At 41.3% G+C, this 24,316-nt stretch overlaps 2 protein-coding genes and 1 long non-coding RNA gene across 5 annotated transcripts in view; 1 reads left to right on the forward strand and 2 right to left on the reverse strand.

Moving 5' to 3' along the window:
• Positions 1-7,791, forward strand: part of scml2 (Scm polycomb group protein like 2) — a 31,111-nt gene extending 23,320 nt beyond the window's left edge. For 2 of the 3 annotated variants that reach the window (XM_019886757.1, XM_019886758.1), the window contains exons 12-14: positions 1,388-1,603; positions 5,927-6,081; positions 7,157-7,791. In XM_019886757.1, coding sequence (XP_019742316.1) covers positions 1,388-1,603; positions 5,927-6,081; positions 7,157-7,282 — 497 coding nt within the window. In that variant the 3' untranslated portion in view covers positions 7,283-7,791. The remainder of the gene's footprint in view (positions 1-1,387; positions 1,604-5,926; positions 6,082-7,156) is intronic. The other variant, XM_019886759.1, reaches the window with a different exon arrangement.
• On the reverse strand, positions 2,582-14,780 carry LOC109525894 (uncharacterized). Its single transcript, XR_002170222.1, has 3 exons — positions 13,926-14,780; positions 7,218-7,222; positions 2,582-2,592 (listed from the first exon to the last, which is right to left on the reverse strand). It is a non-coding gene; the product is annotated as an uncharacterized LOC109525894 (long non-coding RNA).
• Positions 14,781-16,880: 2,100 nt separating this feature from the next.
• The window catches only part of nhsb (Nance-Horan syndrome b (congenital cataracts and dental anomalies)), a 51,066-nt gene continuing 43,630 nt past the window's right edge, over positions 16,881-24,316 (reverse strand). The window contains exons 9-12 of the mRNA XM_019886754.1: positions 24,002-24,154; positions 19,861-23,007; positions 19,668-19,788; positions 16,881-19,109 (exon numbers count right to left, since the gene is read on the reverse strand). Coding sequence (XP_019742313.1) covers positions 18,473-19,109; positions 19,668-19,788; positions 19,861-23,007; positions 24,002-24,154 — 4,058 coding nt within the window. The 3' untranslated portion in view covers positions 16,881-18,472. The remainder of the gene's footprint in view (positions 19,110-19,667; positions 19,789-19,860; positions 23,008-24,001; positions 24,155-24,316) is intronic.

Here is a 24,316-nt window from a genome sequence, read left to right on the forward strand (position 1 = left end):
ATTCTCCTCTGACCTCTGGCATCAACAAGGCATTTCCACCCACAGAACTGCCGCTCACTGGATATTTTTTCTTTTTCGGACCATTCTCTGTAAACCCTAGAGATGGTTGTGCGTGAAAATCCCAGTAGATCAGCAGTTTCTGAAATACTCAGACCAGCCCTTCTGGCACCAACAACCATGCCACGTTCAAAGCCACTCAAATCACCTTTCTTCCCCATACCGATGCTCGGTTTGAACTGCCTGGAGATTGTCTTGACCATGTCTACATGCCTAAATGCACTGAGTTGCCGGCATTTGATTGGCTGATTAGAAAAAAGTGTTAACGAGCAGTTGGACAGGTACACCTAATAAAGTGCCCCGGTGAGTGTAGTTAAATCATATCTTCACTGTGTACAGTTCAGTTGTAACGTGTTTAACTTTTAATTAAAGTCACTTTGGATTGAATCATTAAGAATTTGTTTCCCAAACATTTATTGAGCTGCAACTTTTATGTGCAAAAAATATAGCCCTTCAGATTTGGGGGAACAAAGACTTTCTTCCTATAATAATTTCCTTTTAGTTCTAAATAAAATAATTAAAAAAACGTTAATTAGCACAGGGCTGTGAGGTTTTCATTTATTTATTTATTTTGACGGGTCACGGTCAAATCGGAGCTTTCAAATGGACCAAAGCTCAGGCAAGGTAATGGCTTGATTTTTTTGTTGTATTTTCACCCTGGTGCCCACATGTAGATGTGCACCTTTTTAAAACAACATACAACATAACAATACAGTCATTTGTATTTTCAGTCATATTGGTTGGTCGGATGTTTTTTTTTTTCTTTTTTTTAAAATCATTTACTCATTTGATGTACTCATCTCCGAAATAATGTCAGTCGTTGCACATACATTTTTAAAGGATAGTTTTTCACTCTGGGGAGAGCCAAGGCAGTCCAGACTGTGTGGCACACTGTGATAGGTGTCAACAATCTGTCACTCATACAACAATTGCCTGAATACATCTTCAAATCTCCACCATGACTGATCTTTTGTGAGTTTGTCAATGTTGTGATGGGAATGTCTATTGTGAATTTAAAGTGAGGGGTGCATTCCAGACCCGACCGTGATCTGTAAAAGTAGAGTGACCTTATGCAAAGCATTTTTGTTGTTGTTTGTAAATAGTTCCTCTTCTTGCACTTAATTATGCTGCATTTATTGTGCATCCAATAGACAGCAGTGATGCCTGGCATTGTGCTATATACAGTTTGTTGCCGAAAGATGAAAACATGAATTTAAGCCATGAATGTTTTTTCCTTGGTCTTTTGATCACTTGCCCCAGTCGCTAACATACAGTCAGTCCATTGCTTTGAGGAAAGCCCAGCTCACGTCATCTTTGTTTCTCCTTTCAGAACCACTGCCTCACACGGAAAACAGTACATCTAACAACGATTCATCAAAAGAATCTGGACCTAACGCACGAGCCCCTCACATAGCGGTAGACTATCGGGCGACAAAGAGGGAACGGCCGTATTACGCCACACACTCACACACGCCTCCTCCTCTAAGGAGAGTCAGCTCCAACCCAAGTGAACTCGGACAAGTGCCCACACACAGACGCGTGGAAGGTAGGATCACGGAATCACGACAGATTTTTTTTCACTCTTTTATGACTATTTACTTTTACATGGCTCTTATATTTGAATCTTTCATTTGTTATTTTAGTTATGGAGTCATAGGTCTTTTATGTTCAAAATATTCATGGTCTTTATTGTTTATTCGAATTCAGCAATAGTCGTGTATTTTCCTGTGTTTCCTCAGTACATAGGCATAGACTGTGTGTGTGTGTGTGTGTGTGTGTGTGTGTGTGTGTGTGTGTGTGTGTGTGTGTGTGTGTGTGTGTGATCGACAGTAAGAAGAAATATTCATACAATTATTGGGTAACAATTTCTTTAAAATAGAAACAGACGTTTTTTTGTAATTTGGTGCTGGCGCCACAAATGCGGTGCCTGCGTGTAACAAGTTCATCTCTAGTACAACTTTACCATCTTGCTGCTGAGTCAGTTCTAGGATTTAATTAATTCTGAAAGGGTCTGAAAATGGCCAGCCACTTTCAGACCCTTTTCAAGTACAGTCAATATAAAATGAGGAGCTGGGATTAAATGTGTGGCGTCTGAAAAGACATCTAAATACGTCTTTGGGAGTGAATGAGTTAAGCGGGGTAGAGTTAAGCCAGAGACCAGGGAGTTTCAATCACAGAACATTTTACTTGAAGTAAACAAAAGAATTGGTAACAATTTTGTAAATACCCTGAATGTAGCAACAATATTTTCCCTCTTTATTCTATCTGACTCTCATCTCGACTTTATTCTAAATTAGGGGTCTTTTATTTTGTGTAACACACCCTACCTAGTCAGATGTGTTATTTGCTTTTGATAGTTTTGGTTACGTTAGTCTTTAATTGTCTAAATCAGGGGTGCCCAAACTTTTTGGACCGAAGATCGACTTTTCGATCAACCAATCTCCCGCGATCAACCCGTTACCACGCACGCAAATACACACACACGCCATGACGAGCAACAGCCTGACACAGAGGCATGCGACACACTTTTGCAGCCTGTTCACTATCGTAGCTTACACGTACTGTTTTAAAGTGCTTCCCTCGGCCCTCTAGATTCCTATTCTTTGCCCGTGCCCTCGGTGAATTGTACACGAAACAAACTCTGAATGAGAATAATGATAACGATCAAAGATATAGCGCAACAGCTCTACATTAGCACACCAAAAAAAATATTACTAATATGCACAAAGACACACAAATGGTTGTTTGTTTGTTTTTTTTTCTCTTTGTTTTTTTTTTCCCTCTTCTTTTGATTCTATCATTGAAAGCCCAGAATGAAAATGTCTGAATCACAACAATGTCAATTGCGATATTAAAATGCGTCACTTCTGTTCAGAGTTCAATGCGTCCCAATATTTCTCTTCAGAGTTTAGTGTGTTCCAATGCCCCTACTACTCTGGCAGAAAGTCCACCAATGAGTCTGTTCTCATTCGGCGAATCCTTCAGCACAATAAAGAGGAAGTACTGTATGTCCTTAGAAACGGAGTTCGCGGGTCTGGCTCGCCCTCTTGAATTCCAAATATTTTGCGCAGCTCCCTCATTCACACGCAAAGCCCTCCTTGAGCCAAACTTACAACGGGAAGAGTAGTAAGCAAAAAAATACCAAACAACAACAACAAAAAACAACTGACCTGCACAACAGGTCACAAAAAAAGTAAATCAATATGTCTACATAAATCAAATGATCAAAATAGTGCACTTAGTGTGCATCATCTTCACACAGCTACGATGGTAACATTTAGCCAACATCCACACATGTAGCATCACAACAAAGTTATGGTATGAAACCTTCCAACTTATCAAAACGCTCATTGATTGATCAAATATGTGCTTTGTTAATCATCAACCATGTAGGGCGTTTGGATTTAGATCTCTGTTTACAGTCTCCTCTGCTCTCTGCTCCATGCATATATATCTGATGCCAGGCGCGGCAAGTGCCTTCTTAAAGGGACAGTACACTATTTTGTATCGGGGTATTGATTGGCAATCAAATGACCTTTCTATCATACTATATTAATTAATTATTCAACCAAATATTAGAATTGAGCTGCCTTAACTTACTCATGCATTTTACTAGCTTTCAAGATTTATCTTTCTTGATGTGGGTTACACACGGACACCGGGTAGCCCCTAAGGACGACATTTGTAGCCCGCGATCCCGTACGAAGAAAAGCTCAACGGTGAGGGGATGTGTTGATTTTCTAGGAATGGTATAGAAGGTGATCACTGGCGGGGATGTAGGTGAGCAATTGTTAACATGATTAATATCTTTGCCTAAATGACTAACATGAATCAGTTAACAAGGGTAATTGTTTTGACATTTATTCTGTCAGATGTGCGTACCAAAGCGGTAGTCGTTCGCAATAATCAGGACTGAAGAAGTCGCTCTCGGCTTCAGAAAGGTTGGCGACCCCTGATTTAGATGCTTCAAAGTAGGCACCCTATTGCCCAGATGGTAGCTTTGCACATCATGGTGTTTTCTCTTGTCAGCTTTATGATGCGGATGATGTTTTATGACCTGGAATGACTTTCAGTTCACAGCTGCGCATTATCAACAGTTAAATGCTTGAATTTCTTGACCTTTTAATTGTGTTTGAGAGCTTCGCTTGAGTTGTGAACCGTTAGAGTTGGCATACACTAAAGGCCCCCTATTTGACTGCTGTTCGAATCTATATTATGGCAAAAACTCCTCAACTAAGCGAAGAAAAACGACAGTCGATCATTGCTTTAAGAAGTGAAGGTCATTCAGTCCGAAACATTTCAAGAGCTTTGAAAGTATCCCCAGGTTCAGTAACAAAGACCATCAAACGTTATGATGAAACTGGCTCTCATCAAGACCGACCCAGGAAAGGAAGACCTCGGGTCACCTCTGTTGCACAGGATAACTTCATCCGTGTGACCAGTCTCAGAAACCGCAAGTTATCAGCACCGCAAATTGGAGCCCACTTAAATGCCTCACAAAGTTCAAGTAGCACACACATCTCAACATCAACCGTCCAGAGAAGACTGCGTGAATCGGGACTTTATGGTCGAATTGCTGCAAAGAAAGTACTTCTAAGGAAGACCAACAAGAGGAAGAAATTAGCTTGGGCCAAGGAACACAGACAATGGACGTTAGACCAGTGGAAATCTGTCCTTTGGTCTGATGAGTACAAATTAGATATTTTTGGTTCCCATCGCCATGTCGTCGTAAGACGCAGAAAAGGTGAGCGGAAGATCCCTACACATGCGGTTCCCATAGTGAAGTATCGAGAAAGAAGTGTAGTGGAATGGGGATGCTTTGCCGGTGACACCGTTGGCGATTTATTCAAAATCAAAGGCACGTTTGGCCAATATGGCGACCACGCGTGTTTTAAAACATTTCTGATACCTCGCCCTGGCTCAGTATCAAATTTAGAATAGGATCGTTGGAGATAGGCACTCAGAAATGAATCACAAGAGACAAATCTGCTACTAACAAATTGCACGTTTATTAGCGCCACAGAATATGTCACAGCAAGCGAGGTATTAAGCTACAAAGAAATGAATCAACTCTTACCGTGCGCCAATAGGGTGGAGAGCCAACACCCTTGGTAGAGCGAGCTTCAATACCAGCTGGGCGTCCCGTCAGTACGCAACCCGCAGCAGACTCTAGCAAGGGGATGGCAAAGTCTCCTCTTATCCTTCTCTGAGCGTGTGCGAAAGAAGGGGTGAGTGGCCAACTCAGCCCTTCTGGCGCCACACTTGTTTCGTTATCAACTGGCGTTTCACAAACTATTATGCTGAACAACTCTTTCTCACGCAATTCTGTTATGTTGTCCTGAGACCGGTCCTGGGAAACAGGAGCCATCTGGCCCTACCTATGAGAAATGAAGTCCGATGGCTCCTGAGAAACGGGAACTCGTTGACAACAACACGTTATACAGCATCTGCCTCGGCGTGTCATCGAATCAACATGTTATAAAACGGAGTATTTTGTGAGGAAAACAGCACATTTTGATCATTATCATATCAACGCGGGGGCCCTCAACACTATAACTAAAGCCTGCCATCATGTATGTGCGTATAATTTTTGTGAGAAGCTTTTTTGCTGAATCCTTTTAGGGAATGGGCTCTTCATATTGAACTGGACTTGAAATGTGGCATGAAAAGTGATTGTTTTAGTCAGCGTGAGACTAAAATATATTGTCTTCAATTTCAAATCCTTATTAAATCATTAAATTCCCGATTCAGAGCCAACATTCAGTTTTGCAAATTGCTGGTTTGATTCCATTCATTTCCATAAATTGCCTTGGAAAGTGTCCCCCGTTGCTGAAATTTTGCAAGCATGATCGTTGTCTTCTTTCCTCAGCAGCTAGTTCAACAACAGGCCCAGAGCACGCGACACAAGACAAAGAGAGTTCAGGGAACGATGCGTCTTCCTGGTCAGTGGATGACGTGATCCGGTTTGTCCAAGAGGCTGACCCACACACTCTTGGTCCACATGTGGAGCTGTTTAGGAAGCACGTGAGTATTTCGGTTCTATCGATTCCATCTTGTTTGCTTCATTTATTCAGAGGGCCATCTGATAGAGATTTTTTTTTTTTTTTTTGGAGGTTGATGCAGTTTCTGGTATTCAGATAAGCAATTATTCGGACAATTATTTAAAAAAAAATATACCGTATAATGAACAAAATTACTTCTGTTTTGGTCCTCTAACTCTTAAAACAGAGATATAAATTACAGGCAGAAATGCGGATTCTTTTACAAAAGTTAGTTAAACACTCAAGGAGAATGTATTCCTTTAGAATTTGTTCAACTTTACAACAGTCAATTACAAAAAAACCAAGATCTGATAAATTTAGCTTCAGAATTAGGCCATAAATGTATGCAGCGTATCAGCAACATTGAAATTAGATTTATGCATGATGCCCTTTAACCTTAAATCACAATGTCTGGTACTCATTTTCTTTGCCATGAAGTGATGACTTCAAAATAAATTTTAAAAACCCCAAACTCCTTTCTCTAATGTCAAAGCTTTGACAGAGTTGGTTTGGGAATACATGAGAGAGTGTTGAGTGGAACCAATCTTAACACTAATAATGCACACCAAGCATGCATATAAACCTTATCAACATATATATACTCGGAGACGTTGCATTTTAATGCGCATACGAGAGGCTATAATTCCCACAGAATAACGTTCTCTCAGCCACGTTTTACTTCACTCTTCATTCAAATTATGATTACGTAACTATAAATTACACGTTACTAATGATTCATGCAAATTCTCAGTAAAAATGCTAAATTGGGAAATCTGTCGTTCTCAGGATAGGAAATTACCTGCACCGATACATTTTGTCCACATTGCACACCTCTAAAAGTAGCTACAAATAGTGTTGGTTCAATTACAGTTTTTAAGAGTCCAGAGCTTCTCGGGGGTGGAGCCGACCACCCTCAAGACGGCCACTTTCTTTGCTCAAATCCATGCAGTCTGGAATGTATAGCCAGCACTGCCTTTTCGATCATCGTTGTTTGGAGCCTGGGGTTGAAGCGCTTGTCATCCGGCTGCCTGCTAACATGCGTGTTGCTCTCCCTGCAGGAAATTGATGGCAAGGCCCTGATGCTGCTGCGCAGCGACGTCATTATGAAGTACATGGGACTCAAGCTGGGCCCCGCGCTCAAACTTTGTCATCACATCGAGAAGCTGAAACAGACCAAACAATGAAAGGACCGATATGTTCTCTTCTCCCTGGCAAAAACACGAGTATGCATCCAGGAGGGGAAGCACTGACGGAAACCATCAGAACACCTGTCTGTGCGCTGTTTTATGGACTGTACATAATGTATGTACATTTTGGGGAGTTTTAGAAGTCTGCAGGCTATTGTCAATCACCAACTTACACCTTTGTATTTTGAACTTTGAATTTGATGATTAAGACAAATACGTGAACTGACAATGCAGGGGGGTCCAAACTATAACCAGGGGGAAATTTGCGGCCTGCCGTCCATTTTCTAGAGGCCTGCACAACATGCTAAAAATAACCGAAAGGGTAGAGGGGCAGCATGGAAAGTGGCGGGTTGCGACATCACTAACAACAAATACGTCTTATGTCAAGACACAAGGAAAGTGATACGCAACGTGGCGGCATTTCCAAAAAAAAAATGAAAATCTGTCAAAAGTAAGCGCTTGCAAAAGCCGCTTCAACCTGAGCACAATGCAGCCAGAAATCTGAAGAAATTGAGCTTTTTGCGTAGGAAAATGGCCCTTTTGGAGAACACGGTGCCCTAAAAAACTTGATTTAAATCGCGCCAATCAAACATTATTCTTGCGAAGAGCAATGTCGGTAGTAGAATAAGTCATGTATTTCAGCCAGCAATTGTTTTCTCGTGAATGAAAGAAACTCTTTTCTCGTTTCTTAGAAAAATCCACCAAGATTGCTGCTCTTTGTTGTATTGCTACAGTGATGCCCTGTAACCCATCTTGCGAGATTTTGGGAGATATGAGCCATCATTATTTTTTGTTTTGTTTTTTTTAATTTTTTTGCTCTGACTTGTCATCATTTGACATCATTATGATTATTTTGGTTTATTTGGGTTTTTTTTTTTTTTTTTTTTTGCTTTGGCCTGTCGGCAAAAATTTGAGATGTGACTGCTGTATGGTGGCAGTGAACTCAACTCCACAACGAGCAGCGGTTTGGTAGATAACAAGCAATTCTTCCCAAAAAAGTGGCTTCAAGCTGTTGAATGCCACTCCCAGTTGAGGCTTACCATCAAATTAAATGTGGCGTTTTATTTCAAACAACCACAAAGCTGTGCCGTAGTTAAGTGCGTGTAGCTAAATGCTCACAAACTGACAAAAACGTTACAGTGTTGGACACCCAAAGGCAAAAGGCATTTGAACACAAGCATCTCGATAGATAATATGACAATACTCCACCGGCATATATTTCTTATCCTCTGCCCACGGGTTTAGCAGTTTCCCATGAAGCATGTTAACTTCTTTCGATGCTTTTGAATAATGTCTTAACTGTTTGTTTTTATAATATTGTGTATCAGTGTTTTTCATACCAAAAACACTTTACAAAAAAAAAAATGGTCGGCTTTTCGGGAGGCTGGTACGGATTAAAAGCATATCCATTCATTTCAACGGGGAAAAATTATTTTAGTCTCAAGCGTGTTCGTATCTCAAGGTTGGATGTAGAAGCAAAATGGAGAACAGAATTTCTCGTGTTTGGAGATAATTCAAAGTGACCCTAGAATCCTTGTTTTTGTTGTTTGGTTTTTTTTCCTCCTATCATCAGAGGAAAAAGTTTGGACACCCCTGCACAGTTTCGAAATTTGGGACTTTGGAGTGCTGACGAAAAAAGATTCCGTTTGAACTGATAAATCATCAGAAATGCAAGTTTGAGATCAACTTTTTGGTCTATGGTATTATTGGTTTCAGAGGAGGAAGTTTGTTCATGACCTCAAGTTTTTTTTATTTTATGTTACCAAACATTTACTTTACATTAAAGCAGTACGTTTTTTTGATCCTTAGCCGAAGTGTAAGTAGTACCCAATATCCGAGCAGAGGCATGTTTTTGTATTAGTCTTTTTTGCCTTAGCGTGAACAACAACAGGCCATTATTTAATTACTTTAATTACTTTGAAGCGCACACAACCTCAGATAAACACTGTAGCTTTTGCTGTTTCACCATTTTTACACTGACAGCGAGCACACCACTGTGGTGTTCGCTTACCAATGCAATAACATTTCAGACTGATTGCTTCTTCGAATGTCATAAGTCGTCAAATAAAGGTACCGCCCTAGTCATGTGTGTGTGAGACGTGAGGCGGAAATACCCGAATGTCAAGGGGGGAGTGGGGTTGTTTCAAATTACCGACCAACATTGCAAAATATTGAATCCATCATTTTTGCGGAAGATCTTGCACTCCTGCTGTAGTTGCAGAAAATGTGTTACTTGTCTCTGTTCCATGAGCTCAACGCTTTTACCTTGAGTTTGACCTTCGTATTATCAGTTGCACGCCCCTGAAACATGATGACTGGAACCTTGCAAGTATTGACATTGAAATAAAGGCAAGGTAATGCACTGCCAAACTGCTGTGCAAAAAGTGTTCCTGGCACAAAGGGAGGTTTGTTCAATTATGCCAAAAGTTTCTTACTCGTTTTGTTGTGTAATAAAGTGTATCAAGCCTTTGGATATTCTCATTCATCCAGGTTATTGGATTCTCAAGGCATTACTTTGGTTGCAACCGGTCTGTTCTGGTGATCTTAGAAGGTGTTTTGCGTATCATCTGAGCAGGCTTCATCAGTTCATGCACATTGGCTAGATAGTAAAGCTCTCGCCTAACAGATGGTGTGGAAATCCATCTTCCAGATAAGTCAAAAATGTGTTTGAGAGGATATTTTGCGTGCTAAATTCAATTGGGCTTTTGTCAAAATCCTGTTGCAATTTAGGTTGACATAATTTAACAAAACATAAGATGTATTTGTGTTGTTTGGAGTCTTCGTGGCGGTAATTTTTTTTTTTTGGCTGAGACGCTCCTATTCCACCCAAACGGCGGCTGTTGTTAAGCAGAGGCCTCTCCAAGCTATCTTAAAAGACTTAAATGGGGCAGCTTCACTCTTACATCTTAAAAGAGTCAAACCAACGACAAATATTTGGTTTTGCACACAAACACCCAATCAGGAGCTGCTATTTTTTTAATAGCCTTTGTGTACAAAGTGATGAATGAAGCCTGCTTGGATGAAAGGTGAAACCTCTTCTATGGCAACAAGAACAGTCGTGTTGCGACCGATCTTATGCTGCGAGAAAAGCCCATCAAGTGTAAGCGTTTGCATTTTCCTGTCGAAAACGACACCATTACTTCTGGTGCCAGACTAATTAGGTACTGATTTGCCGTTAGCCGTTTTGCTTTTTCGGCTTCAGAAAACCTTTCAAAGTGTTTTCCGTCGCCCCCCGTTCCACACTGTTGCTCTCCATTGTGGTAACCAGTTCATACTTGAAACCATTCTGGCTTTAACGTGAAACTCAGGTTTTAGTAGCTTCTTAGAGGATCTTTTACAGTGTTGTTCGTGTTTATTCTACATCATAGAGGAGCGACCATATAACCCAACTACTGTATGTAAATATGAAATGCCTTGTCATTTAATGCCCTGCAGCATCTTGTGTGTACATATAAACTTTTTACGCTCCGCTCAAAAAATGCGTATGTATGTTTGATATGCATTCACACAATTAAAAATTTGCACTTGACATTATTTTAGTTCTTGTGACCTGAGGCCAAGAACATCACTGTGCCCCCAAACTTTTTTTTTTACGGATTGCAACAGAGCTCTGCCACCAATACAGGACTGAAATTGCCCACAGGTGCCTCAAAATGGTGGCCGGGCGCTACTTTTGTCTAAAACAGGCCTCTCAACTCACTTCAAAAGTTCCTTGTCAGCAAGATGGCGTGCGCGCGCACACACACACACACACACACACACACACACACACACACACACACACAAGCACAAAAAAATCTAGATATAATGTTTTTTGGCAAATGTACATTCATTGTGGCACCTTTTGTTGGGGGAAAAATCCAGTCATTTGTTCTCTAAAATTGCTGACTACCGTTTGTAAAGTTCAAAAGATTGAAGAAAAACAATCACCGTTTATTCATCACGACTTGACAAAAAATACTTTGAATAAGTAAATTATGATGCAGAATTTCCCCCATTCATTTTCTTGTTCCCCCTTAGGGCCCCCGCCACCCCACCGAAAAATTGGCTACTACACGCCTACTTCGTCAATCATGAATTCTTACACCGAAACATCAAAGAGTGCTGCTGCGTGGTGGGGATTGTGTGTTCTGGCTGTGGGGGTGCATGAGGGATACAAATAATTGATACCTTGCTTAATTAAGCCTTGTTCCAAATATCATATTGCAGTAGTTGACATTAGAGTTGAGGAAAAACATCCTCTTCAATATTTGAATGAATACACCTCTGAAACAACATTTTCAGCCTGTCAAATGCAAAAGTATCAGCTATTTGTTTCCCAGTCACTTTATGAGTCATGCATTTTTAGTAGTAGCTTAGACAAAATTCAGGTGCAGGATACAATACTTGGAAAGAATACATTGACCTTGTGGGATTCTTTTTCACCTGTTACGGCCACAATGTAATCCTCCCAATCCATCATACTCTGAGCATTGTAAATTTATAACCTAAATTTAAGTACTTGTTCCCCAAGATTGTATTCATTTATTCCCAACAGTCTATTCTCCTTATTTGTTTTTAAGTGTTTCTCTTTGCCGCACTGCCTCCAGTTCGTGCAAGTGGCTATTATCGTTGATGTCCAATCACATTTCAGCCTCCGTGTTGCTCTGTCAATGTAATCTGTCCATGGCCTTCAAAATCAGTCGTGCTGGGCCATGGAACATGAAGGACCTTCATTGTTTTGGGAGCCAATCACATAGCAAACGATCACAGCAAGTCGCCCTGCCTCTGGTCGGTCAGAGCAAGTCAAGTTTGCAGAGCTAAACACGGCTGTCGCAGTCTACACATGTAATCATTTGCGTGAGTACTACAGTTGCATTTATATTTTAACCTTTTTGTGATTCTTGTCATGTTATCGGAGAAATATTAGTTGTGAAGAGCTCCCCATGCTGTTCCCCCCCTATGAATTGATAGCTTCTCTAACTGTAGCATGATGAAGTCACCAATTAAAGACCAGGTACCAAATAACACGCCCGGCTGCACAGTGGCGAGGGAGTGGCTTGAAAACAAACGTTTCAAATACACTTCACAAAATAAATTGGTGACTTTCTTTCATTTTTGGTCTGGTTGTGCCTCCCAACGCCAGAGACACAAATTGGCGTTGCTGCTAGGGAGGCGTGACACTGGTGAAAAACGATTTATTTTTCAACCTCAAACATCTCATTCAATCAATCAAAATCTCAAACTGCAGTTGACGTTACGTCTCTCTGTGAATGTCGTGTCGTCACCTGCGAAAGGTTGAGACCAATTACGGAGCCCATTTTGAGAAAGGAGTCCTAACTCCAAGTCTCTGTTTTCAAATGAAGTCAATTGAGCGTAAATCCTCAGAAAAAAAACACACACTCAATTGGAGTACAGATACACGAGGACTTTACCTAAGTGCAGTATTTGTATCTCGTTACTTCCCATCACTGGCAGTAGAATTTGTACTAGTGCAACCGTGAAAACATTATCGGCGGTGTGGTTTTGTACCGCTGTCGGGGTATATTATACAGTGGGTTTATGCTTCCATCTAGTGTTGATATTATTTTGGTGCACTTGTGATTCAGGGTTTTTAATCTTAGAATTTAACAATGATCGGATGAAAATGAAGCACAAATACTGAATAATTGTACTTGAGTAGTTTATTTTCAGATATCGAACCCCAGACCTTTGACATGTGTAAAGAGACTTTGTGGGCACTTTGTATACAGTATAAATGGCAGGGATCGCTATTCTCTTCTCTTTTTGTATTTCTTCTTTCATCTTTATTTGTGTTCACTTTCTTCATCTAGCCCATTACTGTTCTAAAAAAAACAAACAACAACAACAATCGATTGGAATGAATGAGAACACATTGTTTGCTTTCATTCTTTTATTTGGTTATTTTACAAAAGAAAGAATTTCAACATTGTTTTCTTTTAAAAATGTATTTACAAGTTTATACAAAAATACAAAAACGATTCAAATCTGTTATGTCCTTTAAACTTGGAGCTTCTTTTAAATAGACAGTTACACTTGCGTGTTATCTCACATATATTTGAAATGTTTAAACTCTGTTTAGTGCTATTCCATACTGTACACCTTTGAAAAAAATGTCCAGTGTCTGTCACAGCTCATTACAGCAAAATTGAATGCAAACATTAACACACTTGAAACAAATTAGTCATGAATTTAAGAATCTTGTTTTTGCTGCTTTCCCAAATAAAATGAGGCTTTTTCGTTTTATAAATAAGAGTTTACATTGATTTTGAATGGTAACCCCACTTTCTTGTTTTACTGGGCCAATAGTGTCATGTACCCACTGAATTGAGAAATAATACAAATTCGTCGGGATAAATGAACAGAAAAACGAACATACCTGACAAATCTTCAACGCTTTCCGTGTTGTTTTGTTTGTTTTTTTTCCAAGTTTTAAAATAGAATCTTCACATTGCATTCTTCAAGTGGCAGAGAGATAACCCATTCACATCCATTGTCTACAATATTAAATGGGAATTCAAGTTTTAAGAATAACAAAAGTAGAACGACTATTTTACAAGTCACTTTTGAGCCTTTTACTCTCACTCTTATATTTTTCGAACTGTCCTTTTCCAATTGAAAGTAAAAATATCTCCCAGACCAACTTGACTAGGACCCAGCACCACAAGTGTTCTGATTTCTCTATAGAATTTTCTTTTCAGTCTCTTAAAACATATGATTGTCCAGTGAGTAAGATATACAGTACAAGATAAACCCCTGTTGTGATCACAACTATACAGAACAGAATTAGCCAGACAGTTTGTACATCTATTGAGCACACTATTGAACTTGACATTAGAACAGAAAATACAAATTCTTTTCTCATTTGGAGACATCCCTCAGATAAAAAATACACATATGGTGGAGTCGTTTTTTTTTTTTTTTCTTTTTTCATTTGTGTCTTATTGCATGTGATAGAAAACACAACAAATAAAACAATGGTCAAGAACAAGTGCCATGAAGCCATGTGGGTGTCATGAATGTAAAATTTGCGCAATTCACAGCTTTTTACTCACTCCAAGTTACACAGTGTCACTTCTGTAGTTCAGGTTCGCTGAGTATGTGTTGGTCTGCTACGCTATCTATCTATCTATCTATCTATCTATCTATCTATCTATCTATCTATCTATCTATCTATCTATCCAGCATTTACAGTAAAACAACAATATGTTTGGCGAGGTATTCACAGAATACAGTGAATGGTTTCGATTGAAGTGCGGTCTCTGAATGTGAGTAACGTTTGCTGTGATAGGCAGGTGAGAGTTCAAGCTGTTAATCGATGGACCTTTTCCTCTTGTCGCTCTCTTGTCGCCCTCTAGTGGTGCGAGAAAGAATCACTTCCCAAGTCCACTTAAGTTGTATTTCACTATGAAGTTGAATTCATTTGATTTTTAGCAATTGTTTCTTTATTTTTTTTTTTAGGTCTGCTTTTATGTGCAATGCATTTGAATTGAACCAACAAGTATTTTTTTATGTTCTATATTTAAGTGCAGTGTAAATGTGCAAATTGTGCATAATGTAACAATGGTTCACAAGAGGCATGGCCCAATTACCGGTTTCAAGGTATACCAAGGTTTTAAAATGTCACATTTTCAAAACCACATCACTGCAGGCAAAACGACACGACCCCTCGCCCTCTCATTGTTGGAGCGAGCAGTCAGTGCATGAGCCCGATGACCTTTCTCCTTGACAAAAATGTGTCAGTTTGGGGAAATTTTCAGGTACCACCGCATGGGAGAGGAGGGACATGCACAACATTCGTTTGAAAAGTGGCTGCTGGAGGAGACAATACTTCCAATATGATTTCATATTAAGGGGAGAGCCACCCATCCCTTAAATTTTGCAACCAGCCACGGAAATTAGCACGTCTACGTTTGCTGAATACATTTTCAAGACTCGGTTATGAGGCAGATAAGATGGCTGATGAGCACTGCTAACATCAGCTCGTTTCTATTCTGGCGTTACTTCAGGAAGCGAAGGAGGGCATAAAATTTGCTACTCATTCTGAGAAAGGGAAGTACTTTTACTGTTGTAAATGCACATTTTAATTTTGTTGAGGGGAAAAAAAATTCTTTTTAACAATTACCAGTGGACCAAATGCTCGACATTGTTTAAAAACAAAATAGATTGAGATGTAAATGCTTTTTTTTTTTTTTTACCCCAAAATATCAAAATAATACAGTTTAGAGCCCCATGTGCAATACTTTGATACTTGATAATGAACACTTGGGCCAACTAGTATATTTGAACACTTTCAGGGACGGTTACTATAATGGACAGCTTATCATGTTATCAGGTTACAGGATGCACGGAAGGGTTAATGTTGGTCATGACGATGGTACTTGAGGGGGCTAAGTAATTTTTTTAGGTGGCTCTTGATGTAAAACGTTTGACAATCACTGCTCTAGTTGATTCTAAATGTACTGCTCCAGTATAATTGGAAAAGGAAGGTAACCTTGGTATGTAAATGGTGTCCAAAGGATACATCCATGAATGAATTGAGTTTAAATCTTGGGGAGCGTGTTCAACATGAATAATATTTGTCAAGTTAGATAAAATGGCGCATTGAGCTCTCACCTGTCTGGTGCTACTGGGTCAGTGCAAATGAAGGATAGGCAACTAGGAGAGAACAGTGTTCATTGTTAAGATTTGTATGTCATGTCAGTGAGACCTGTTCTTCTTTGCTACACTCTTGTTAAAAAGGTCTTCTCATTGTTTTATATAGATATGACTTTATATTCAATACAAATATACATATGGAATTTCATTATAAGATATAACTTCTTTTGAATATTTTTGAAGAATCATCAAGTGCAAAAGAGAGGTCGGTTATTGGAAAGCTTTGCAAATGACTCTCTGGACAACCCGATTTAGGACCCTCTAAAGTATTTTTCACCATTTGAACTGAATGGTGCCTTTAAAACCGCCTCCAAATGCTAATTTTCTACTTTCAGTTACAATAGCATGACATGGTTTGAAGGTTCATTTAAAATATATTTCTGGCCAGGGTCCATGTAGAGTCAATCACACTGAACACAAGCAAATCCAGCAAAGAAAGGCCACTGCGATTGTCCCAAAGTCTTCCACAAATGGACCCCGTCTACTACTTAAAATCCCAGAAAAAAAAACGAAACATTAATTTGGATCAATGGAAGTATGTTATAAATCAATCAGTCGCTAAAACTTTTCACAGGATCGTTTTCCGTATGATACGAAGGAACCACAAAATGTTCAGACAGTTGAGAATCTAGGGGGATGTTTCCATTTGGGTCATGCAACACGTTTTACCCCAAAATATCAAAATAATACAGTTTAGAGCCCCATGTGCAATACTTTGATACTTGATAATGAACACTTGGGCCAACTAGTATATTTGAACACTTTCAGGGACGGTTACTATAATGGACAGCTTATCATGTTATCAGGTTACAGGATGCACGGAAGGGTTAATGTTGGTCATGACGATGGTACTTGAGGGGGCTAAGTAATTTTTTTAGGTGGCTCTTGATGTAAAACGTTTGACAATCACTGCTCTAGTTGATTCTAAATGTACTGCTCCAGTATAATTTAAAAGGAAGGTAACCTTGGTATGTAAATGGTGTCCAAAGGATACATCCATGAATGAATTGAGTTTAAATCTTGGGGAGCGTGTTCAACATGAATAATATTTGTCAAGTTAGATAAAATGGCGCATTGAGCTCTCACCTGTCTGGTGCTACTGGGTCAGTGCAAATGAAGGATAGGCAACTAGGAGAGAACAGTGTTCATTGTTAAGATTTGTATGTCATGTCAGTGAGACCTGTTCTTCTTTGCTACACTCTTGTTAAAAAGGTCTTCTCATTGTTTTATATAGATATGACTTTATATTCAATACAAATATACATATGGAATTTCATTATAAGATATAACTTCTTTTGAATATTTTTGAAGAATCATCAAGTGCAAAAGAGAGGTCGGTTATTGGAAAGCTTTGCAAATGACTCTCTGGACAACCCGATTTAGGACCCTCTAAAGTATTTTTCACCATTTGAACTGAATGGTGCCTTTAAAACCGCCTCCAAATGCTAATTTTCTACTTTCAGTTACAATAGCATGACATGGTTTGAAGGTTCATTTAAAATATATTTCTGGCCAGGGTCCATGTAGAGTCAATCACACTGAACACAAGCAAATCCAGCAAAGAAAGGCCACTGCGATTGTCCCAAAGTCTTCCACAAATGGACCCCGTCTACTACTTAAAATCCCAGAAAAAAAAACGAAACATTAATTTGGATCAATGGAAGTATGTTATAAATCAATCAGTCGCTAAAACTTTTCACAGGATCGTTTTCCGTATGATACGAAGGAACCACAAAATGTTCAGACAGTTGAGAATCTAGGGGGATGTTTCCATTTGGGTCATGCAACACGATGAAACTTTAGCATCATGTTTGGAGACGTTTTACAAAAATACATGCATCATATTAAATTTTACGATATGGTTTCTGTAAAGAACCATGTGGTCGTCTTTTATGCTATGCTCCTGATCCCAAGTCTGCCGACGGAAAAAACAACTTGGTGTTGTGTTGGGACCGTTTTGTAACCTACGCACAAGATAAACCTTGCTTGTCGGCAGGAATATTTATAATGCGCTTCAATGCAAAGTCTGGTTACTGCTTGGGCACCAACAGTTGGAAGAGTATTATATATATATATTTTTTTTTTAAATGAATTTTTAATTTCAAAAGAAAGCAGTTCCTCGACAGCACACACACCCACACCAAACAAGACAGGAAGTACAAATAGCAGTGAATATTGCATGTGCTTGTACATGCAGTTCTTTCACAAAATGTCATGTCTTTTCTTTCTTTTGCAACTTAATTTCCTTTTTTTTAACGTATATAAAAGACAGTTCAATCAAAATAGATATTTTATCTACCAAGGAGCTATCCTTTTCATGTGGTTTGAAGGTAAACTTTTTTTTTTTTTTTTTTGTAGATGACACTTTGTCATTGTGTTCCTCACAACATCTGAAACCCAACAGTTCCTAATACATTTTCGCAACAGTCCGATTTTGGCGTGCGTTCGACGAAAGGCATCAGGACGCAACCAATATTATAAAAGTAGTAAGGGGGCCATTTCCAAAAAGAGTATATATGTCAACAAATTCTACGAAGATCTGTCGTCATGGGGACTTCCATCTGAATTCTCTGTTTCCCCTTCAGAAATGGCTTGCATGGGAGCAGTGTAGAGGCGGCTACGAGTACTATAGCGACTACTGTTGGCTACTGGTGGGACCCGAGAACGTCCCTGTCGAGATGCAGCGGTCATAGGCAGGATTTTGGGGGTGAAGCTCTCAGAGTTGGCCCTGGGAAAGAGACCTGGTATCTGGATTGGGTCCAAGTTGGAGAGTGGCGGCTCCTGGTGCACTGCGGGGGTCTCTTCGGCTTGACCAATGGGGCCTTCCGGAATGGATTCCCCGTGGGTCTTTGGAGTTATGGGGCTCTTCAAAATTTCTGTGGCTGACATGCGGTAACTGGAATCAGATCGACTGCCTTTCTTAAGCAACAGGAGTTTAAACTCTTCATTGGATGTACTGGATTTCTTGGCACTGCGATAGATTGGAACAGGGACACGTTGTGACCCGGAAGCAGTGGCTATGGTGGCTGAGGTGTTGAGTGGAGGGGGTGGTGGCATAATGGCATTGGTGACGACACTGTTAGGGTTCACTGGTGCTGTGGGGCAGAGACGAGACTTCACATTTAAGTCTCCCGAATCTTTACGGCCCAGGACCTTTCTCTTGGATCTGAATGGAAAAAGTCACAACCAAGATTTAGACAGCTGGATGAATACTGTCTGCATCAAGATCTGAATGTGCTTTTCGTGTAACACTACAATGAACAAACTGACAAAAAAAATGATACGAATACTAATAAAAGAATAAACACACAATATTGTATTGACATGAATGAGCTTTCCCTTCTGTTACGCTTCTCAACCTTGAAGGTACTCAAGGCGCTTTACTTCTGTCCCGTTATTCACCGACTGATGAAGCAGCATCAGGAGCAACGAAGGGTTCCGTTTCATGCTCAAGGACACTTTGACATGGTCATAGGTCAATACCTTCTACACCACAGCACCACAAGTCAACACACACCCAGAACAATCAACCCTCCCCAACTGTCTCATCAGTCCAGGTACACACACCTCTAATGCATATGTTGTGGACTGTCAGGTTAAGGCTGGTGCGCCACAGGGGGTAGCACACTCTTCAAATTTGGATGTGTCATATGTGCGGCTTATGAACCGGTGCTCTCAATCGAATGAATTCTACGGTAAGTATGCCGTGGTAAATTTACAGCACCTGTGTATCATGGCAAACAGATCCTCAGTGGTTCTGGACTTGTTGGGTGATGTTGTGATATCATCATCAACTTTGGCGTCATCCGTCAAAGGGGAAAGTGAGTTGTCAGTGGGTGTGGAATCTGCAACAGAAAACATTTCTATCACACATGATTTATGTCTGATAATGTAGGTCAAAATGCACACGAACTTACCTTTACTGAAATAGTCTTCTGTGTCAGGAGTGGTGGAGTCGTCTTTATTGTCGTGTGGCAGCAGGTGATGGGCACTTCTGGTAGCACCTGATGTCTCTTCCTGTTCATCCTGCACCACTTGTCTTATCCTCCTGGCATCGCTGATTAGGTAAGGGTGCGATGTCTCCACTGTGGTACCAGGCACTTTGACTGGACTAGTCCAGGGCCCTGAGTCCAGGTGGAATCCTCCGGCAAACTCATAGGCTGGAGGGGGAGGGTGATCTGTTCGCATGCCCACCCTGTGACATGTGGCCCTCTGTGATTCTTTTACTGGTTCTTCTTCTTCCTCATCTTCCTCCTCATCATCATCATCTTGGGAAAAAGAACGCTCCCCCAAGATCCGAAACTCTGGGTGTGTGTGAGCTGAATGTGTCAGCCCTCTAAATTCTGTGTGTGAGCGGATATGTGTGTGTAGATCCACTGGTGAAGGGTGAGGAGCACGTGGCACTGGCCGATGCAAAGGCGAGCTGTCATCAGAGAGTTCTGAAAATGGGTCTATACGAGTCCTGAACGCTGTCATCGACCAGAAAGTTCCGGGCCCGTACCGATCTTGTCTGAGTAGTAGGCTTTCGTACGAAGGAGGCCCATCGGGGTGACGTCCAGGGGGAGTTGGCTGAGAGTGATCAGGGGAGGTGTTGTGGTCCTGTGATGGAGGTCTGGGGGGTGGTCTCCGAGGAGGGAGTGGCCTAGTGTTCATTGGGGGTGGGGCTAGAGTTGCGGCGCTAGTCGAACATTTGGGTTTGGTAACAGTTGCTGCTCCACTGGCAGATTCCAGGCCTGAGCTGGTCACAGTATTACTAGATTTGCCGACAGAGTGAAGCTGCACTGAACGTAAAATTGATGGAGTTATGGTCAACATATGAGAGCTAGGAATCAAAGCAGCAGCGTTTGCACACGGTGGAGGGTTGCTATTTAATGTCTCAGGGACCGACAGCTTTGTTCCAGTGGGAATAACGTTTGCTACTCTGTGTTTGCTGTGGTGAAGTGTGTGCAGGTGTTGCGTTCTGTGTGAGAGCGTGTGTCTGACATAGCCACCGTGAATAATATTAAGATCAAGCTGAGAAGGTGGCGGTGGGAAATCTGGGTCTCTCTTGTAAGTGGAGGCAATAGAAGGTCCGTCTCTCGGAAGGTGTTGCGAGGATGAAAGAGAGGACTTTCTCTCTGGCACTTTGGGCTTTCTTTTGCCCGTCGAAGGGGACAGCGGGCCTGGAAAGAACGCTGCTGAGGTGGAGGGCACAGTAGAAGTCGGTGTTTCTGATTGACTTGAATAACCACTGGATGGTGATGCCAGACCAGCCAACTTCTCCGGTGACCCAAGTTTGAAGTCTCCAGGCAGGTGGGGTGGACTAGCAGCTCTCGTCTCAGAAGACTGGGAAAGAGTCTGCGATTGTGTGTCAGTGGAGGACGAGCTGTCCGGTGACTTGATACCATCCATGACAGTTGTGTCTGTCGCCGTGCTGGAGTTTGAGAGGGATTTGTACTCACAATTGTTGGACTTCATCTCTGTATTGTGAAGCCAAAGGTCTGCATAGTCAGATTGCACAGCTCCTTCATCCTTAAACGAGTGTGTATCTGCTGAGCTGAAGGACATGGGCTCCACTATATCCACAGTTTCTCCCAGTCCCATAACCCAAGTTCCCATAGGCTCTGCCACAAGACAAGACGTTTCTAAAGGTTCTGGAATGCCCCCAAGTTCCAGTTCCAACTTCATATCTGTGGAAGACAGTGGCAGGTCTTGTTCATTAACCATCTTTGGTTGGTCTTGATCTGCTTGTGTGTCTGTTCCAACATCAACACTACAATTAGCCTCTTTCAGGGAGGACGTTCGCAGAGGTGGAGGTGGTTTTAGTTTGGGTTTCCTCAGTGGACGACAGGGCCTCCCCAGCGTCATAGTGCCTGTTTTGTAGTCAGACGAGGCTGAGGAGTAAACTCCTTGGGAAATGGGATGTGCTGCCACAATGTTGGATTGAACACAATCGGTCCCCTGGTCTGCATAGTTATTATATATGTAGTGTCTCTGATTACTCTTGCCAAATTGCTCAGATGTGTATAAAGCCCCTGTATCAGATGAGCAAGGAGAGCCAGTGTCTTTGTCAGTGTTGTTGGTATTTTCACTGAAACACGTTTGGTCTTCTAGAGTTTGTTTGGAGCTATAGCTGTGGGTTTGACATACGTTTTGAGTCTGGTCATGATATTGTTCTGGGTCAAGCTGGTCCTGGTCTGGAGGATATGCCCATTCCCCCTCACTGGCGGTACTGACCCCTGCATCATCTAGCTGGTCTGTTGCTGAGGATGTGAATGAGTTTGACCGGTGGCCTGGTCCTTGGGGTCTCAGTTCAGAATGATACGTGGGATCCAGTGAAAACCCCTCATCCATGGCATTGGGAACAGTGTTGAGTGACAGCTCCGAGTCACAATGCGACGAGCCCGTAAGTGGTGGAGAAGAAGGCGGGGGGATGGTTTCAGAGGTTTGGGATGGGCAGGTAGAACTGGAACCGCTCCAATTTCCACTGGAGGACTGATGGTCTTCCTTGTGGTCTGTGTGGCTACTCAGCACTCCTGTTGTAGACACAGAGTGAATTGGGCTACTAAATGTATCGGAACTCGAAGAGATCTCGCAACTGCCCATGTCAGCTTTACGGGGCAAGCGAGAACGGCCTCTCTCCATCCAGCAATGTTCTGGGCTCCCTTCTCCTCGATCTCTTTCCCCAGACCGTTGCAACCGTTTCAGGCTTCCAAGTTGCAGTGGCTCAGGAGCCGCCTGGTCATCAGTGCTCTCTTCTTCATCCTTCATCATCATCATCTTCAGCCTCGGACTCGGACCGGGCGGAATAAAATCCTCTGGTTCGTATGGTGACAAATCCTCATCCTCGTCATCATCGTCATCGTAATTGTCATCATCATCCTCATCACTATCCATCAGGCGTCCACCTTCTCGTGGGAGGCTACGAGATCGCAAACGTCCAGTGTGGGTTGTGGTACTTGTGTATGTCGAGTCAGACTGGTCACCGAGGGAAGAAATGTTGCCCGTTGAGTGGGAAAGAGATGCTGGGATTCCCTGATGGCCTCGTTGAGCTCTGATGCGCCTCCTGGAAGGAGCAGCTGTACCTGCATAGAATACAATGGGGACACAGGGTTGATGGACGGTCATTACATCACTTTATTACTTGATTACCATTTGGATTTCACGGTGCTCGATCTACAGTGAACCCTGCATATTCACGGTTGGGCGCTTGCAAATTTGCCTGTTTGCAGATTTTTTTTTTTTTTTTTTTTTTTACTTCATTCACTGAAAAGCTAAATTTTTTGTGTTCAGGCCAAAGCAATACGAGTGTTACTTTGGCCCCATCTTGTGGTGTGATATTTTTTAGTTTAATCATGTGGTGTGGTTTTTTTTTTCATCTTATTTTGGCGGTCCCTGAATGCACCTTCTGAACAACGTGAAACTGGAAGTATGTCTGCTTTTCTCACAATGCAGCGACTAATTGTAGTCTACTTTGTCAACATTCATGATTGTGTATACATGCTGAAAGATGAGTTTCATGACTAACACCGTTTATGTCAAGGGCTTGTATGCATATTTGTTTGCGTGACATTGTGTCAATTTGTGCTAGTGTGTTATTTAGTCTCGTATGCTAGCTATGAGTCTATTTGAAGGTGGCTTATTTGCATTAAATAATTGAACTACTGAATCGAGTTGTTGATGTAACTTGGGTTCACGACTGTGTCCGTGCTAGATTCGGGGTTTTGATGCTTTCCTGATTATTCTTTGTCTGTTACCGACCACAGTCAATAAATAAATCGAACTGCTGTATTTCTCTTTTTGCAGCAGGACTTGCAGTTGGTACCCCCCGCGAATAGCGTGGGTTCACTGTACTCTAAAATGGCGGATGGTTGTTTGATGTTGGTGTGGCCAACAGATGGTGGTTGTTTTCCAACATATAGCAAGAGTAAAAGTTTGACATGAAATTATCCAGTGACAGTATATTTAGATGAGATTTTATTAGGAATTCGAATGTGGTGTTGTTCGTGGGTAGTTCTTTTAACAACCTGGTGGACAAATGGGAAGGAATGATATGAGGAAACATTCAAAGGAACTTACATGCTATGAGGAAATCATCTGTTTGGCAGCCAGAGTCTCGAGTGTGGTGAAGGCGACCACTAATTGAGAAGTCTTCGTGACACAGCGAGAGTTGGTGCGGATTGGCATGGACAATTACTGTCCGCTCTCTTGCTACCGGTGATTCATCGGAGTCTGAATGTAAAATGACATAGCATGCTGAGTCTCAGTAATGTCATGTTGAAGTCACTTTCATCATGAAACATGAGGGAGAGATGGTGAACCACAAGACTGTAATAATGCGCTTTAGCATACACTGCTCTGTTAATTTTGTTGTCGTCGTTGTTGAGCTTGTAA

The sequence above is a fragment of the Hippocampus comes genome, unplaced genomic scaffold (genome assembly GCF_001891065.2).
Source record: "Hippocampus comes isolate QL1 unplaced genomic scaffold, H_comes_QL1_v1.1 scaffold261, whole genome shotgun sequence".
Taxonomy (NCBI): Eukaryota; Metazoa; Chordata; class Actinopteri; order Syngnathiformes; family Syngnathidae; genus Hippocampus; species Hippocampus comes.